Source organism: Camelina sativa, chromosome 16 (genome assembly GCF_000633955.1).
Source record: "Camelina sativa cultivar DH55 chromosome 16, Cs, whole genome shotgun sequence".
In the NCBI taxonomy this organism is placed as follows: Eukaryota; Viridiplantae; Streptophyta; class Magnoliopsida; order Brassicales; family Brassicaceae; genus Camelina; species Camelina sativa.
In genome coordinates this window covers 25145049-25163036 of record NC_025700.1, presented here as the reverse complement: position 1 = coordinate 25163036, position 17988 = coordinate 25145049, and the positions used below count along the sequence as shown (strand labels likewise).

General features: G+C 37.6%; 2 protein-coding genes across 5 annotated transcripts; one reads left to right on the top strand and one right to left on the bottom strand.

The window, feature by feature from the left end:
* Window positions 175-14257, top strand: LOC104752362 (nuclear-pore anchor). Its single transcript, XM_010474477.2, has 48 exons — window positions 175-682; window positions 773-919; window positions 998-1096; window positions 1288-1416; window positions 1512-1604; window positions 1691-1756; window positions 1922-2011; window positions 2092-2169; window positions 2526-2629; window positions 3051-3171; window positions 3257-3349; window positions 3540-3588; window positions 3688-3791; window positions 3869-3937; window positions 4105-4251; window positions 4356-4460; window positions 4531-4644; window positions 4749-4827; window positions 5294-5343; window positions 5443-5516; window positions 6020-6122; window positions 6201-6335; window positions 6401-6499; window positions 6579-6620; window positions 6707-6760; window positions 6978-7157; window positions 7533-7580; window positions 7691-7738; window positions 8055-8138; window positions 8212-8286; window positions 8387-8571; window positions 8667-8769; window positions 9138-9254; window positions 9358-9450; window positions 9661-9819; window positions 9912-9965; window positions 10118-10231; window positions 10429-10506; window positions 10632-10781; window positions 10880-10951; window positions 11281-11436; window positions 11535-11618; window positions 11707-11785; window positions 11867-11943; window positions 12035-12184; window positions 12332-12445; window positions 12554-12728; window positions 12807-14257. Exons 1-48 carry the CDS (start codon window positions 374-376, stop codon window positions 14138-14140), a joined length of 6282 nt encoding a protein of 2093 aa, XP_010472779.1. The 5' UTR covers window positions 175-373; the 3' UTR covers window positions 14141-14257.
* LOC104752363 (YTH domain-containing family protein 2) lies at window positions 14226-17445 on the bottom strand. Of its 4 annotated transcripts, none has more exons than XM_019237892.1 (9): window positions 17412-17445; window positions 16593-16666; window positions 16364-16472; window positions 16195-16265; window positions 15755-16111; window positions 15179-15661; window positions 14877-15089; window positions 14649-14792; window positions 14226-14557 (listed from the first exon to the last, which is right to left on the bottom strand). In XM_019237892.1, exons 2-9 carry the CDS (start codon window positions 16650-16652, stop codon window positions 14462-14464), a joined length of 1533 nt encoding a protein of 510 aa, XP_019093437.1. In that variant the 5' UTR covers window positions 16653-16666; window positions 17412-17445; the 3' UTR covers window positions 14226-14461. The 4 variants fall into 4 exon arrangements, with proteins under 4 accessions (XP_019093437.1, XP_010472780.1, XP_010472781.1 ...); XM_010474478.2 differs by lacking the exon at window positions 17412-17445 and adding an exon at window positions 17106-17375; XM_010474479.2 differs by lacking the exon at window positions 17412-17445 and adding an exon at window positions 16799-16997.

The window sequence follows — 17988 nt, the reverse complement described above, 5'->3', positions numbered from 1 at the left end:
AAGTTTAGAGATTCCAAACATATAGTCAATATGACCAAATGTATATTGACTTTATGAATTCATAAATAAAATTCTTTTTTTTGATGGAAAAAAAGATTTCAAACACTTAGTTCTTGATTTATTTCTCACTCATAAACCCTTTAGAATAGTAACAGAGATTACTGTTTGATATTTACATTGTAATTTGTAAATATTTTTGATGGATCTTAGTCTTTTAAGTTTAGCACTTCAATCTTTGTCTCATCTTCCATTCTCACCCAAAATCGCCGGCGCAAAAAGTGAAATTCAAATCGTCGTCTCTAATTCGTCGGGGGAAACCGAAGAACATTAGGTATATAATCGCGGTTATTTTCTGAAACTAGGGCACGAAATTATGCCCTTGTTTATGCCAGACGAAGAGCTGGCGCGGCTATCTAGCGACGCCGCGTCGGTGGTTGCGGAGAGAGCCGACGAGTACATACGCAAGATATACGCCGATTTGGATAGTGTACGTGCTAAGGCTGATGCTGCTTCCATCACGGCGGAGCAGACCTGTTCGCTTCTCGAGCAGAAGTACCTCTCGCTATCTCAGGATTTCTCTTCCCTCGAATCTCAGAACGCCAAGCTTCAGTCTGATTTAGACGATCGTTTAGCTGAGCTTGCTCAGTCTCAAGCGCAGAAGCACCAGCTTCATTTGCAATCGGTGCGTCGTTGTTCCTTTATGTGTTGGAGTGTATTTGTTTTTCCTTTTGGAATCCCTAATAGTTATACTGGTCTTATGGTTTCGATGCAGATTGAGAAGGATGGAGAGGTGGAGAGGATAACGACGGAGATGTCAGAGCTTCATAAGTCTAAGAGGCAACTGATGGATTTACTGGAGCAGAAAGATGCCGAGATTAGTGAGAAGAATTCCACCATCAAGAGCTACTTAGATAAAATTGTGAGTGCTTCCCTATATTGTTACCACATGTATACACCTTTTCAACCTTGTAACCCTAATTCTTGTCCTATTTCTCAGGTTAAGCTGACGGACACTAGTTCAGAGAAGGAGGCCCGACTAGCTGAAGCCAACGCAGAATTGGCACGTTCTCAGGCTATGTGCAGTCGTCTATCTCAGGTCAGATTATTGATTGCATTTTAAGATTTGATTGTAGCTTGCTTGTGCTTTTGGAGTTCTTATATAGTGCTTATTATCCTTTTGTTTAGGCCAAATTACTTTGAGTCTTACCTTAATCTCTAAAGCGTCATGTAATAATATGTGATGATCCTCTTACAATGTTTATAACATATGGTTTCTGATGGAAACAGGAGAAAGAACTCACGGAAAGGCATGCCAAATGGCTAGATGAGGAGTTGACAGCCAAAGTCGACAGTTACGCTGAACTCCGTAGAAGGCATTCGGATCTTGAAGCTGACATGTCAGGAAAGCTTGTAGATGTAAGGCCAATATTCTATTTTTTTCTAATACTTCTTTCTGTTTTCTTTTCTTATGTGCAGTTCAGTTACTTTAGTGTCATTCAATTTTCTGTCAGGCTGAAAAAAATTATAATGAGTGTTCTAGTTCATTAAATTGGCATAAGGAAAGATTGAGAGAGCTGGAAACCAAAATTAGCTCATTACAAGAGGTAATTATGGCTCATAATAATATTTCGTCTTATATCTTATTGTTTTATCCGCTATGGGATTTACTTTTTTTTCTTTGTATCCAAAGGACCTCAGCTCTTGTAAAGACGTAGCAACGACCACTGAAGAGCAATACAATGCTGAACTTCACACTGTAAGTTTTCAAATCTAATGGTTTCAAACATTGAACCTCTTTTCATATTTTCTAGCTGACTGGAGAGATAAGTATGTCATAAATATTGTTGTGGCATTTCATAGTTTCAGAAATAGACTTTCATAGGTGTTGTTTTTCCAATCTAACCCACAAGCTGTTATATAGGCGAACAAGCTTGTTGAGCTGTACAAGGAAAGTTCGGAGGAATGGTCTAGAAAGGCTGGCGAACTTGAGGGTGTTATTAAGGCTTTAGAGGTAAGTTTGCCATTACTAATCAGAGCATAGGGTTCTAACTTTTGTGTTACCATGTTGAGTTTCTAATTATGACTACGCAGGAACGCTTGAGCCAAGTCGAGAATAGTTACAAAGATAGACTTGAGAAAGAGGTGTCTACAAAACAGCTGTTAGAGAAGGTAGTAAGACCCTTCAGTTTTTTTTGCTTTATCAATTATTATTGCCTAGCTCTGGTAACTTCTTTGGCAGCATCCTTTTCAACTTATACTGAAGGTGTTGTGTGTAGACCCAATTGCTAGTATGATATATTGATTTTCTTTGATTGTTTTCTAAAAGTTATTAGTTGATTCAGCTTTCAGAATCTAGGAGAAGTAAAATTTTCTGTGATCTCAAAATTTCTTTAAGTTTTTTTTTATTTTTTTTTTATTGAGAAGTGGTTTCTATGATTTACCTTTTGGATCTACATGGTCTTTCTTCGGTGCATTTTAAAATTTATTTTCTAGTGATATAGTTTATTTCCTTCTTTGCAAATCAGGAGAACGAAGACCTTAAACAAAAACTTGAGAAGTGTGAAACAGAAATTGAGAAAAGTAGGAAAGTAGATGAGCTGAATCTGATACCTTTCAGCAGTTTCACAAGGTATGCCTCTATTATTGTATACTCGCTAGTCAGATTTGCTGCAGTTGCTTACTAAACGAGCAAAAACTGAGTAAAAGTGGGGATAAGTGATATTGTTTCTTTCAAGAGATCCATTTTCCAGACAGCTTATTTTGTTTGCAACTTATGTTGATAACCTCTTAGGAAGAGGCTCTTACCAAAATGTGGGTCTTCTAACACTAAAAATACAGCAGTCACTAAGGTTTTTAATTTCTAGCTGTTGCTAGAAATACTACGTAGTTTAAAACTTTTTAGGGGTTTACAATGAAGTGCTTTTGGAAGAGTATTTGCTCTGTCGAAGTAGATTATACTTTTACTCAAATATTGTAATATTTTGATTGTCCTAGTGTGTACACAACATATAAAATTCTCATATCTTTCTCCTGACCTACCTTTGGTCCAGACGCGGTGACGATTGTGGGACCAGCAACATGATAGAGGAAAGCCAGGCAGTAATTTCGAAGGTTCCTGCTGGTGTGTCAGGAACTGCACTAGCAGCTTCACTCTTACGTGATGGATGGAGTGTGAGTTTTAGTCTTAGTATATCCCTTCAGTTTAAAGTTTTTCAACTCTGTTGGTGGTGTATAAATCCCTCTTTTTATCTTGTAGCTTGCCAAAATTTATGAGAAGTATCAAGAGGCTGTTGATGCCTTGAGGCATGAGCAATTAGGTCGAAAGGAAGCTGAGATGATACTTCAACGGGTATGATTTACTTATCTTGTTATTACTACTTACTAGGTCGTTGTTAAACATTTAGGTGCCAGTCTTTTCCACTTTTGTTTTGTCTATATCTCTCTATGTTTCACTATTAATTTCAACCACAGTTCACTAATGACTTGAGCATATCATTTTTCGTTTCCTTTTAATGTATTCTTGGTATCCTGCTTTGTAGGTGTTATCTGAATTAGAAGAGAAAGCCGGATTTATCCAAGAAGAAAGAGGTATGATCCAATTATGTGCTTCTAGAGCCATATCTTTTACTCTCCAAAGATGTCTTTCATTTTCTAACCTACGTATGTGCAATCTGTTTTTGTTCTCAGGGGAGTATGAGAGGATGGTTGAAGCGTATAGTCTAGTTAATCAAAAACTTCAGGATTCTGTCTCTGAACAATCAAAGATGGAGAAGTTCATTTTGGAGCTAAAGGTACATGGCTGGCATTATTATTGTGGTTGTTCAAAATGCGTTCTTGTGCTGTTCTTATACATTTATCTGTTTGATAGGCTGACTTGAGGAGACGGGAACGTGAAAACAAACTATTCCAGAAAGATATATCTGACCTTCAGAAACAGGTAATTTGACGATCTATTCTTGGCTGCTCATTATGTTTTTGGTGGTCTTCAGTTTCTTGACTAACATGACTTGCTATGTTAATAGTTGAGCTTTTATCCGACTGATGTGCACCTGGTTGGTTGCATGCCTAGTCAATTGATACGTTGTGTTTGTTTCCACTATTTAGGTTACAATACTACTTAAGGAGTGTCGTGACGTTCAACTTCGATGTGGAGCTGCCAGGGATGATGATGATGACGAAGATTATCCTCTGCTATCTGATGTTGAGATGGATAGGGAATCTGAAGCTGACAAAATCATTTCAGAGCATCTTGTAAGTTTGTTTCTTTATCTCGACGTCATGTTTGTGTTAGATTTTACTTTGCAAAATAAGTTGTGGATGATTAATGCTCTTCCTCATGTTGGGACAAATTTCAGTTAAAGTTCAGAGATATAAATGGATTAGTTGAGCAGAATGTTAAGCTGAGAAGTCTTGCTCGTAGTCTTTCAGAGGAGATTGAAAGTAGGGAAATGGAGCTGAAGGTAAGGAGGATTTTTTTTGCATAGTTTCTATGGTACGGTTGAAGTTTTAAAAGAAGTTTTGGAATGCCAGGAAAAGTTTGAGATAGACCTGAAGGATAGGACTTATGAAGCTTCTGCCAAGGTAGCCACCATACTAAAACGAGCTGAAGAGCAGGGACAGATGATTGAATCACTTCACACATCTGTAAGCATTTCTACCCTTTAAATATTTTCTCTGTTACAGCACTTGGTAGATTGAGGTTGGATTTCTTTTCAATAATTGATATTGTATATTTTGTTCTTTTTCAGGTTGCAATGTATAAGCGATTATATGAAGAGGAGCAGAAACTTCATTCATCTGATTCTCGTTCTTCAGAGTTGTCTCCAGGTTCAACTTCTATGCATCATTATGAGCTTACTGCACTACGTATTCTTAAATACCCTCAATAATTGGCTTCGTGGCTATGTTCACCAGTTTGTGAATTAAGCCATTTCAAATTTTACCCCAGATGTCAAGGTTTAGTGGGGATGTAAGAAATCTTTGACTATAGTTGATGCTGTTCTCATATTCAAACGAAAAGTTAGTTTATTAGGATTTTCTTAGCTATTAAAAGTTAGGTTGGAAAGCATCTGCATTTGGAACAGATACCAAATTTTTGTCTTGTTTTCGTATATCTCAATTGTCAGTAATTAAAAATAATGCTGTATGCACAAATATTATGTGGCTTTCTGTAAATCTTATCGTGTTAGTAAAGAGGCTTTGCAGGCTGTTACATGCTTTGCTCAGAAAATCGAATACATAATTTCAGTCGCACATTTGCTTTAAAATGGCTGACAGAGATGTGTTTTTGTAGCTGTAGTGCCAGGAAGGAAGAACTTCTTACATCTGCTTGAGGATTCAGAGGTATGATGGATTACTAAATCTTTCATTCCTCTTCTTTGTTTCAAAGAGTTTCAAAGTAGTTGTTTGGACTCGCCTTATTGACTGGATTGGTTGTTCCAGGAAGCTACTAAAAGAGCCCAAGAAAAAGCTTTTGAACGCATCCGGAGTCTCGAGGAAGAGTTTGCAAAGGCTAGGTACATATTATCATCCTCTTGGCCTTTATATTTCACTTACTGGATAAGTTATTACTTTTTGTGTAGATAAGCTAGGGTGCCGCTGAACATGTAACCCATTTTGTTGGACATGTAACACATTTTGTTGGACATGTAACACATTTTGTTGGATAGTCAAGTTGAGAACCCAAACCAACACTATTCAATTAAAAGAAATAAAGTGTGGAAACACTAGTGTATCAGAAGTGAAGAGTGAAACGTTATTGCACATGCCGGTGGATTGCTGAATATACTATCTGAGTTTATTTTGCAATACCAGTGTAGTTATCCTATATAACTTACATGAAGTATAATCATACACCTTGAAACATAGAGAAACAACATGAACAATGGTTATATCTAATATAGCATATACATCCATGAAACTCAAACTGTAGCTATTTATTTTTGTCATTATTTCCTGTTATTACTGTGTCGTAATATTATCAACTGCGTTGTTTTCATGTTTCTCCTTTGGATTTTAGGAGTGAGATAATTGCAGTAAGGTCTGAACGAGATAAGGTGGCGATGGAGGCAAATTTTGCTAAGGAAAAACTAGAAGGAATCATGAAAGAATCTGAACGCAAGGTGATCTTTTTCATAAATTCATATCATCAGCAGCTTGTGCGTTCTTCAAAGTTCTTACCTTATCTGTGTTCATCGTAGAGAGAAGAAATGAACAGCGTTTTGGCAAGAAACATAGAGTTCACACAGTTAATCATTGACCACCAGCGGAAATTGCGCGAGAGTTCCGAGTCTCTGCACGCAGCGGAAGAGATTTCCAGAAAATTGTCTATGGAGGTTGTACATCAATCACTCTGTTTAATTAATGATTTCCTTGCTTCAATACTAACAGTCATCTATAGGTCTCGGTTCTCAAACAAGAAAAAGAGGTGTTATCAAATGCTGAAAAAAGAGCTTCTGATGAAGTTTCTGCTCTATCTCAGAGAGTTTACCGTCTTCAGGTTGGAAACATGAGAGTAGTGCAAATATTATCTTGTGTACTCTTTTTTCTTTTTCTTTTCTTGACCTGTTTTTGTGCAGGCTACCTTGGATACTGTACAAAGTACAGAGGAAGTTCGTGAGGTAAGAAAATCACCTTTGATTTTTGTTTAATAATTATATACTGGAAGGTGATACCGATTAAAAATGAAATAACTTTACCAATACAGGAAGCAAGAGCTGCCGAGAGAAGGAAACAAGAGGAGCATATCAAGCAACTTGAGGTTAATTGCATATTTGATGATTCTTTTGCTGTCACAATCGTTAGTTTTCTTCAAAATTATCATGTATAAATGAGTAGAAGTTGACTGATTATTATCAAGCAACCTGAGGTTTATAGCATATTTGATTAATCTTTTGCTGTCACATTCTTTAGATTTCTTCAAAATTATCATGCATACGAGTAGAAGTTAACAGATTTTTTTACCGTTATTTTCACAGAGAGAATGGGCTGAAGCTAAGAAAGAATTGCAAGAAGAAAGGAGTAGTGCGCGGAACATTACTTCGGACAGCAATCAAACTTTGAAAAAAGCTGTAATGCAGGTAGAAGAAATGGGAAAAGAATTGGCTAATTCCTTAAAGGCGGTCTCAGTAGCAGAGTCCAGGGCTTCTGTGGCTGAGGTACTGTTTCAAGTCTATTTCACCTTTCTTAATAACTTAAGACTCATGAATACATGAATCAATTCCGTACTGCATGAAAATCACCAGCATCTGTCTGCGTTTACTCTGTTCGGCTCCTAGGTTGCATACCCTAATAGCTTTCCCAGGTCAACATTTCCTGTTCATTGGTGGTACTTTTGTGAAGGGAGTCTTTGCATGTAGTTTGTGTTGGTGGCAATTAGTTTTACCACTTGTGAATAGGCCCAAACCAATTACCAGAAAATCACGACATTGTCATTCCACTTTATTTTACGGCTGTGGGCCGTCCATTCACATATTGGCATGATCATTTTTGGCTGATTATAATTGATATTTACTTTGCATGTGCGAAATTAGGCTAGACTTTCTGATTTGGAGAAGAAGATAAGAGCGTCAGATCCTAAGGTAAATATTTTTGATTTTTCTAATTTTTGAATTGTGGGATAACTGCGAACTGCAGAGTCCTGGATGGAATTTGCTATTACTAGTTTGTAACGATTTATTTTCTCACTTAGGTTCTTGATATGGACAATGGTGGGATTATTTCTCTTTCGGATAATGAGGTCAGTGAAGTCAATTTCTTTGCAGTTTTAAATTTCTGAAATGTGACTTTTAAGTTTTGTAATTATGGTATTGTTCCGATTTCCTGGTTGCAATCTATTTGTAAAAAGGCTGCTCATGTTATATTCCTAGAAGTATTACATGTGACTCATGCAGGATTTAGGATCTGTTTGATGAATTCTATCATGTAGATTTGAGGCTTCTGTTTCAGCTATTGTTTTGAGTTTACCTTTTACTTGTGGCATAGCAATCCAATATTTGTTTGTGTAAGGTGGTCTGTTAATTTTTTTTTCTGGGTGTGGTGATTATTTCCTCTAGATGTCTGTAGAATTGCGTATCGCGAAGGACGAAATTGAAAAATTAAGTGGAGACGTAGAATCTAGCAAAAGCCACATGCTCCAGGTACTTCTTGAAATGAAAAAGTTGGTTTTGATTTCATTGTGACTGGGAACTGACCTTGCGAACCATCTTGCAGTACAAGAGTATAGCTCAGGTGAATGAAACTGCGTTAAAGCAGATGGAATCTGCCCATGAGAACTTCAGACTTGAGGTATTGTTCGTTGTGTTTGGATGAAACAATGATCACTTGTGGATCTGCGATAGAATTAGATCTGGTGTAGGTTTATTTTACAACTGATGGCTGTTTGTAGGCTGAAAAGAGACAAAGATCGTTGGAAGCAGAGCTTGTTGCTCTTAGAGAGAGGGTGTCAGAACTTGAAAATGACTGTATACAGAAGTCCGAGCAACTAGCCACTGCTGCTGCAGGAAAAGAAGATGCTCTTGTATCAGCATCGGCTGAAATTGCAAGTCTGAGAGAAGAAAGCTTAGTTAAAAAGTAAGTACTCTGTTATGTAGAGCAAGTATCTTGTTTTCTCGTGGACACACAGACGCATGTTCATTCTTAAATTGATGGTGTGCGATTGACTGCAGTTCCCAAATGGAAGCATTGAATATCCAAATGTCCACTTTGAAGAATGACCTTGAGATGGAACATGAGAAATGGCGTGTTGCTCAGAGAAATTACGAAAGACAGGTTGGTTAAAGCTCTCTATTTGAAGAAACATTTGACCATCGTGCATATTCTTGTTGGCGTTGGTTTTTATTGGATGGTTCTAGAAACTGACTAGATTTTATTATTCATCCTATCTAGATACTGACCAGATTTTTTTATTTATCCTGTTTTTCAATTTCATGAAACAGTGGTCTTCTGGATTCTCTATTTTACTGCACCTTTGTCATCAGATATTTCTAAATTGAGTTTTATATTACATGAAATGGTTGTTAGTTAGTTTTGTCATAGCATAAGGTCTTACTGCCATCTACTGATTCTGTTCTTTCTTTCTTTCCATAATATTACAACGATCTCTCTTTTTTTTTTTCCTACTTTTTTTTGGAGTACAGGTTATTCTGCAGTCTGAAACTATTCAGGAGCTTACAAAAACATCACAAGCTTTAGCAGCCCTTCAAGAGGAGGCATCTGAACTACGTAAACTAGCTGATGCACGGGGAATTGAAATTGTAACTTCTACCTTACAAAACTTCATTAAATTTGTGATTTTGAATATTTCTATAATAATAGCTGATTTGTGACACTTCGATTCAATTTCTTGGCGTTTATCAGTCTGAGCTTAATGCCAAGTGGAGTGAACAGAAATTGATGCTAGAGCAGCAAAAGAATCTGGCTGAGAAAAAGTATCATGAACTCAATGAACAGGTGGCGTCTGCTCCCGATCTCTTACGATTATATTTTGAGCAGCCTTATTTTTTTCTATGCATGACAAAAGCACCTCTCGTTGATTATCTTTTTGACATTATTTAATGTGTTAAGGATAGTTTTTTCCCATCTGTTTATGCTCAACAATGCTTACTTTGGCATGTGGTTCTGCTACAAGTACTCACTTTTCTTAATTTCTCTATACATCAGAACAAATTACTTCATAGTAGACTTGAGGCTAAGCATCTCAACTCCGCTGAGAAGGACAGTCGTTCTGGAAAAATATCATCTGGGAGCACTAACACAGATCAACCTGAAGATTCGGGTTTGCAAAGTGTAGTTAACTATCTACGCAGAACCAAAGAAATAGTAAGAGAATTCTTTGTCGGATTGCTGTTTCTTTCTTTCTGCCCCTTCTCTATACGGTGGATTATCTAAGTCATGTACATCCTATTTGACAGGCTGAAACTGAGATCTCACTAATGAGACAGGAGAAACTACGGTTGCAATCGCAAGTGAGTTGATGTCTCCAATCTTATCCATTATTTGGCCACCATATCCTTTTTTGAGTAACAACCATACACACATGAAAAGGGAAAACCTCCTCTACTTTTACATAGTTTTGGCTGCGGTATGAAATTTTTTTTTGCAACTTGTTATTGTCTAGCTTGAGAGTGCCTTGAAGATGGCAGAATCTGCCCGGGAATCACTTAATGCTGAGCGCGCCAGTACAAGAGCCTCATTGTTGACTGAGGATGGAATCAAATCTCTTCAGCTTCAGGTAATGTTGGGTTATTTGATATCAGATAACAATATAACATAAGAACTAATGATCTTGCTGCTTCAGTTCCTCTTAGTTGAGTTTTTTTTATCTGGTCAAAGTCAATATTTCCAACTTGGAATTTGTCTTTTGGATTCCTGATATATTGTTTGGGTTGAAACTATTATTGTTTTCTGACTTCAAAGCTCTCCTCGCAGGTTAGTGAGATGAGCTTGCTCCGTGAAAGCAACATGCAACTCAGGGAGGAAAACAAACACAATTTTGAGGAGTGTCAGGTTCGTAATGGAACCTTCACATAGATTTCTTTTCCTTCATGTCACTCGAATGACTGAACTACCTTCCACCACCTGATTCTGTTAGTGTTGTTAGAGAAAGCTGATAATTTTTTTTAAAACATCAGAGATTGCGTGAGGTAGCTCAAAAGGCTAGGATGGAATCAGAAGATTTTGAAAACCTCTTAAAGAAAAAGCAAACAGAGTTGGAGTTGTGTATGAAAGAGATGGAAAGGCTAAGAATGGAGACAGATCTTCAAAAAAAGAGGGTTGATGAGGCAAGTCATTATAAACTTCTTGCGTCATATATTATGGGCTCATATTTTCAATTACTTTTTGTTACTGGTTTGTACTTACAATTTGTTGCTTTGCGAAGTTGCGGGAGACATATAGAAACATAGATGTTGCTGACTACAATCGCCTCAAAGATGAAGTGCGGCAATTAGAGGTAATGCCAGATTATATGGCGTTGTCGAAATTTCTGCTATAGTGAGGCTTTCTCGAAGGGTGTGATATCCCAAAGTTCACTATATTTTGCTGTCTTGAAATTAGTTACAATGTCAATGCATGAATGTTACCACCGTCTGCTGAAGGTTACTTAGTTAGAACTCTAGTGTAGACAATTGTCATTTTGGCTGATGAATATCTGATGAATCATTTGTTAATAGTGTTTGAGTTATGCAGATGTTTAAATAATTTGTTCGATTCTTGAGCGTCCCACTGTGCTTTTCGTTTTAAGTTCTCATATCCTTTTTGACGCCATAATATGATTTTTAGGAGAAAATGAAAGTAAAAGATGCTCATGTTGAAGATTTCAAAAAACTTCTGTTAGAGAAGCAGAACAAGATATCTCTATTGGAGAAGGAGCTAACAAATTGCAAAAAAGATCTGAGTGAGAGAGAGAAGAGGTTAGATGACGTTCAGCAAGCACAGGTAGAATGAGAATCTCGCTGAGCTCATTTTAGTTTTTACATGTGAAGAAGCACTACCCCATGTAGATTTACTTATCTGTCTCTGTTACTTTTTGTTAGGCTACTTTGCAGTCAGAGTTCAACAAGCAGAAACAAGAGTTAGAAAAGTTCAAGAGAGCTTATTCTTCTTTAAATACGACCAAGGTTCGAATTCTTTATTTTTTGTTTTTTTGTTTACCGACTCATAGATTTTTCACCTTTTCTAATAGCGATGTTTTATTATGTCATGAAGAGAAAATACGAAAAAGAGAAGGAGGATTTGAACAAAGTAAACCAGTCACTCTCTAAACAGTTGGACGAAGCCAAAGAAGGTAACTAGTTATTCTTTCTTTCTAAATCCGATTGGATAAGTTATGTATGTATCTGCTCATGTTTTCTATTGCTGCCGAAAGCTGGAAAGAGAACAACAACTGATGCTATGGTGGAGCAGGCCGTTAAGGAGAGAGAGGAAAAAGAGCATAGAATTCAGGTATTAAAAATTTTGTATCTGAATGTGGCTCCCGCATTTCTGTTTTTTTGGTGTTTCTGTGTATTCTTACACACTTGAAATTTTACTGCAGTTTATGGATAAGTATGTTCATACACTGAAAGAGGAGGTGAAGAAAAAAACTGAAGATTTGAAGAAAAAGGATGAGGAGTTAACTAAAGAGAGAACAGAACGCAAGTCTGTTGAGAAGGAAGTTGGGGATTCCTTGACCAAAATTAAAAAGGTTCGAATACTTTCCATCCTCACTTTTGTGTGTCTTGTTACTCTCTTCTTGTAGGAATCAATGGAAACTATATACCATATTCTTCACTTTGAAATCCTTCACCCAATAACGTTTTAGTTCATGTATTCCCTACCATCTGTTTATCAGGAGAAAACCAAAGTGGACGAAGAGTTTGCTAAGCTCGAGAGGTATCAAACAGCATTGGCCCATCTCTCTGAAGAATTGGAAAAATTGAAGCAAGCGGATGGCAATCTTCCTGAGGTAACATGTTTTATGTCATTTGGATGTACATAAACATATGTGTATTATGTTAGGTCAGATTTATGATTATTTTACCAGTTTGTTCTAAACGCTTTTGTTTTTCCATAGGGTACTGCAGCTGTCCAGGTTCTATCTGGAAGCATATTGAATGACAAAGCTGCCGCTTACGTGTCAGCTGTAGAGTACTTCGAACGTGTGGCTCGGTCTATTGCCATCAATTCTCAAGTCAGCACAAAGCCTACTGATATGGTGACTGAACCTTCCTCTGGCACTTCTGCTGCTGGTAATCAAAAGCACACCCAAACGACTCCCAAATTGTGATATTTTTATTTTACACTGACGAAATTAATCTTTGGCGCAGTTGAGTCTTCGGCCATTGCGAGAGCCCCTTCTTCGACACCTTTAAAAGCTCCGGTGGCAACAACCCAGCAGCCACCCAAAGTAGCGACAGACAACAAAGAAAAGAGATCGACTTTGCAGAAACCAAGCACTGAGGTCCGTAGACCAGGTAGTAGTAGGAGGATTATTCGTCCTCAACTTGTCAAACCCGAGGAATCTCCCCAAGTTGATGTTGATATGCCAGAAGCTGAAGGAGCTGGTGATGATGGAAAACAGTCTGCAGCCCATGAAACAGAAAGCCAAGTGACCACATCTGTACGACCTGTCCGTAAACGCCAGGCTGAGTCGTTGGTTCCTGAGCCACAACTAGAGAGTCTGATTCGAGGGGAAACCAGTCCTGAGATTGCACCACCTGCGTCGAAGAAGACAAAAGTATCTGAGTCACAACCTGATGCTTCCGAAGGTCAAAACCTTGCAAAAGAGCCAGCCATAGAAGAATCGATGGATGCTACTACTGCCGCTGATGGTGACAATGAAGAAACAGAAGCCGAGAATGCAGAGGAGGAATCACTGGAAGCACTACAAGAAAATGAAGCTGAAGTGCAGGATAAAGCTGATGAACCAGTGGAAGAAAATCCAACTGAGATAGAAACCATCCTTACTGAAGAAGAGTCTAGGGATCAGACCGAACAAGAGAACCAAGAGCTTCTTACAGATATGGAATCCGATAAGGAGGAAGGAGAGCTCGATCTAGACACACTTGAAGATGTGGATGAGGCTACAGATATAGCAAACATGATGAGGAGTCCAGAGAAAGAAGAAGTGCAACCTGAGACGCTAGCTACCCCCACACAGTCACCTACCAGGATGGAGACTGCAATAGAAGAAGCTGAAACAACCACTGAGACACCGCTTGAAGATGATAAGACCGATGAAGGAGGTGATGCAGCTGACGAAGCCTCTGATAAACCTAACTATGCTAATGATCAACAAGAAGTGCCAGAGACTGATCTCAAACCAGAGACCACAGCAGCTACAACCTCCCCTGCATCTACCGCTCCACCCACTTCCTCTACTCAAGCTTCTGCTATTACTTTAAGCGGAGCTCCAGACACAGAAGAAACCAAAAGAGCTGCGTCACCAGGTGGTGAAAGTTCAACTATGGTGACACTAGCTGAAAGAGCAATACTGAAAAGAAAAGAAAGAATAGCCAGTCTTGGAGGAACCGCTAGAGCTCCTAATCCAGCCATCAGAGGTCGCGGTCGAACTGTAAACCTTCGAGGAGGTGGACGATTGCTGACTCGTGGTGGTCGAGCCCCACGTGGTGGACGTGGACAATCCCCGAGCCCGCAATGATTTTTGTTGGGTATGTTAATAACGGTAGAGAACGCATTTCATGTCTAAACCTCTTTATTTTTGTCCCTCGATTTTCTTATTTCAGTATTTAAAACCAAACCCTATCATTGCCAATGATTACATATTGCAAAACATATCATAAGCACAAACCCACAAAACCAAAAAGAGAAGAAAAACCCAACATTACAACATACAACAAAACAATAGAACACGACGGCACTCGCTTGTTATCAAATCAAATCAATCCGACACAATCGGACGGTTTATATTGATCCTTGAGAAAACCAAACCAAAAAACACTAACAGATTTTACTAGTTTGGTTAGTTCACAGTCCCGGTTAAATCCGTGTTTCCCTCTTTGGCTGTATTGGATATCTCCATTTTTTTGAAATCAGCAACCAGTTCTTCTTCTTTCTTCTGTAATGAAAGGCGTAAGATCATTCTCGTAAGGATACATACAAGTAAAGAGAATGATTGGGAGATAATATATAGAGGAGAAACTCAGGACCTTTAATACGGGAGGGAACCTTAGCTTCTTCTGTACCATAACCTTCTCTCTGTTTTCATAAAAATCGAAATCATCTAATATAGATGTCTTTGCTGTATAGCTCTTGAAAATGTTCAACACTTCGTTTCCTTGCGGCAACCTCACCTATATATGATGAAATTTTTTGAACAGTATCAGATAACTTCTTGACAATAACTCAGTTTCTTGAGCCTTAAAAAATAGTTTTACCTCTTGTGTGTCTCTGCTATTGGTTACAGGCTTGTTCTCATTGTTCTCAAGTATTATATGTCGTAATTGCGGATTTGGAACATCTTTGATCATGTGCCACTTGACTGGAAAATAACCAGTCCACTTATCTTGCTGCCAAAACTCCATGCTTTTCTCATAATCCACTCGCCCAACCATTTCAGCAACACCGCAGAATTGCCCACTTGCATTCACCTGAACCCAATAAAACCGATCAGAGACCAAGGAGATGTATCAAAAATGCATACTGATATCACCCAAAAAAACGAATGCTATTTACATACCGAGAAGAATAGGAAAACCGGGCACTTTACACTTTTCTCTGCAATCTTCTTCTGAGATTCTTGATACGCACTGTCTAACTTCTTGTTCCCATTGAGAGTACTAGACCAGACATTGTACTTGATGCTCTTGTGTATGTCGTCTTCGCTATAAGATTTGATCACAAAAAATATGGCTTCCTCGTATTTGGTCTGAAAGCTAGGGAGGTTATATTGATCCCTTCTGATCACAGAACCAACACAGTTGCTTATTTCATTCCCTTCAGCATCCAACGTACAAGACTCACATTCTCCATTGGTAATATGATCTTGACCACTTGCTAGGTCATTCGTGCTGTTACCATTTTCTCTGTTCCTCGCTTTCGCCTTGTCCGTTTCGTCACGATTTAAAGCACCAGACTTCTTCTTTACCGGGTCCATCGGGTATGCAAAGCCACCTCTTTCTTGATTATGCAGTGGGGGTGGAGCATAGCAGTTCTGTAACGCCTATTAACCCCGACCAAAAGCCAAAGAATAAGATCAGTAATAGCTTCTCGAAAATGTGAAAAGAGAGAAGAATTGAAGAAGACAAATGTTTACTTTTCGAGGTGTTTTGGGACGATCTCCCATGCTATGACCGGTGAAGGAGTTCTTGCTCCTTGAGTAATAATTGTTATGGTTATGACTTGAAGAAGATATGTTCTGTTTCAAGGGTTGGGTATTTGAAGCAACGCCATACACATACTTGTCTCCAACAGGGTCCCATAGATAGGTCGGAGATGAAACATCTCCATAACCAAATTGGTTCTGATAATAACCCTGAGCTGCATACATGGGCGAGTGAAGCGCCTGACTCGATACACCAACCGGACTTATAGGCATATAAGCTTGGCTAGCATCATAAGATTGAAACCCTGGCATCAAGTAGATCAAAGATCCATTTTCCCCTTGCATCACCTTACAATCGAGATCAAGAAAATTGTCATTAAAAATATCTCAGACTCCTCAAATTCTCTCTCGACAAGGAAGGTTTTGATTACCGGGTACTGAACATCTGTTCCATAACCATAGTATCCGTTATCCTTTGCTTCTCCAACAGAACCATCAACACCTGAATATAAAAACACAAGTTACTGAGACTTATGACCATCCAAAAACATATTTGAATTTATCTTATATGTTATGAGATGTGTAAAAAGGAAACAAAACCTGGATAGTAGAATCCGTAGTAGCCACCATAAGGACAAGGCAGGCCTTGATATGTCTCAAGAGTTTCATAATACGGCTCTGACTGATTCCTTTTCTCTTTTGCAGAAACCTTTAATGTTGCAAAACAAGAAGAAACACATACTGGTGATCATCCTTAATTAATTATACCCCCAAAAAAAGAATCAATCATCTGTAAAAAAAGAACAGAGAAGAGAGAAACTTAATTTACCATGGAAGTGGTGGAAGCAGTGACTTTAGCAAGAGGATCCACTCTAAGATTCTTCACCATATCTTCAATAGCAGCTGAAAACAAATAAACAAATTACGTTACCAAAGGGATCAGATTCAGAAAGCCACCAAGAAACCAATCAGTACACAAGACAATATATATGTATGGATTTTGAGTAGAAACAAATATTAAAAATCTATTGATGCCTTTTATTTTCTTATCGATGTGAAGAAGAAGAGACAGGTTTCAAACGTGAACTGATGTCTGAATATTTAGTCGTACCGAAAAAAACTAACAACCAGGCGTAAAAATGATATAATATAGTAGTGTTGAAGATAAGACATATGAGTATAATCAGAAGAAACAGAGCACTATATATATAAATAGTAAATACACACACATAAAGGATTGAGATAAAAAAAAAGGTCAAACGCAAAAGTTAAAAAGACTTGTAAGAAGAACACAGACAGATTGATTAAACACGTGTGTGCGTGCGTGGGAAAGATAGAGTACATTTACGAGGATATTTTGGAACATGAGAAGTCATCGAAGACGAACTAGTAGTACAAGACGAAATTTATGTGTTTGAGTAAGAAACAGGAAAAAAAAAAAATCAGAACACAGATGAAGAAACAAAGTTTTACAAAGTAAGTTTTTTGTTTTTTTGTAATTTCTCAAGAATTATTTAACTAGAAAAAAAAACTTTAGAAAAGATTTTTATCAAGAAGACGACATCAGCAAAAGATATGTGTATATTTATATTTTTGTAAAAAAAAGTACAGATACGGAACAGAGAGACAAGAAATGGTAATGGCTTACGAAGAAGAAGAAGAAGAAAGAAGAACAGAGAGTTTTATTTTCCACCTTTTGTTTCTATTTTTCTTTTTCTTTTGCAATCCTTCCTTCTTATTTATTTCGGTTACAAATATATAAAACAGAATGGAAAAAAAAAAAAAAAAGAGGTTGGGAAGAGGTGCAGATGGACGGAAGAGAATTTTCCACGTCATGGATTCTTGATATAAACGAAGAGTGACCGTTGGATTAAGCGACAAAGGCAAAAAAAAAAAAATTAAAAACATCTTTTTCTTTTTCTTGCCAACTTTTCCATCTGGAGAATCTATTCTTACACAACTCTCTTCAAAGTGCTTCTTCCAAAAAAGTTGAATAAAAGTAAGAATCTTAATTTAGCATTAACTAACTCAATTTTATTTCTAATATAAGTATAATTTCTTCAGTATGAATATATTTATATTCTATGGAAGAAAAAAAAATGAAAGTTAGGACCAGTTCTTGTGGTCGGACATACAATAAAAGCATAGAATAATATTATAGATAGTTGAACAAAAATGAACTTGACTCGGTCTCTCTCCATGTATGTATACTTGAGTCCGAGCAA

Excerpts from the sequence above, each read along its gene's own strand:
- LOC104752362 (XM_010474477.2), top strand. The coding sequence starts at position 374 with ATGCCCTTGTTTATGCCAGACGAAGAGCTGGCGCGGCTATCTAGCGAC. Across the intron at positions 6,123-6,200 it reads TGAAAGAATCTGAACGCAAG|AGAGAAGAAATGAACAGCGT; the intron begins GTGATCTTTTTC and ends TGTTCATCGTAG. Across the intron at positions 12,446-12,553 it reads CGGATGGCAATCTTCCTGAG|GGTACTGCAGCTGTCCAGGT; the intron begins GTAACATGTTTT and ends GTTTTTCCATAG.
- LOC104752363 (XM_010474478.2), bottom strand. The coding sequence starts at position 17,139 with ATGACTTCTCATGTTCCAAAATATCCTCGTAAAT. Across the intron at positions 16,667-17,105 it reads TCCAAAATATCCTCGTAAAT|CTGCTATTGAAGATATGGTG; the intron begins GTACTCTATCTT and ends ATTTGTTTTCAG. Across the intron at positions 15,662-15,754 it reads GTCCCAAAACACCTCGAAAA|GCGTTACAGAACTGCTATGC; the intron begins GTAAACATTTGT and ends CGGGGTTAATAG.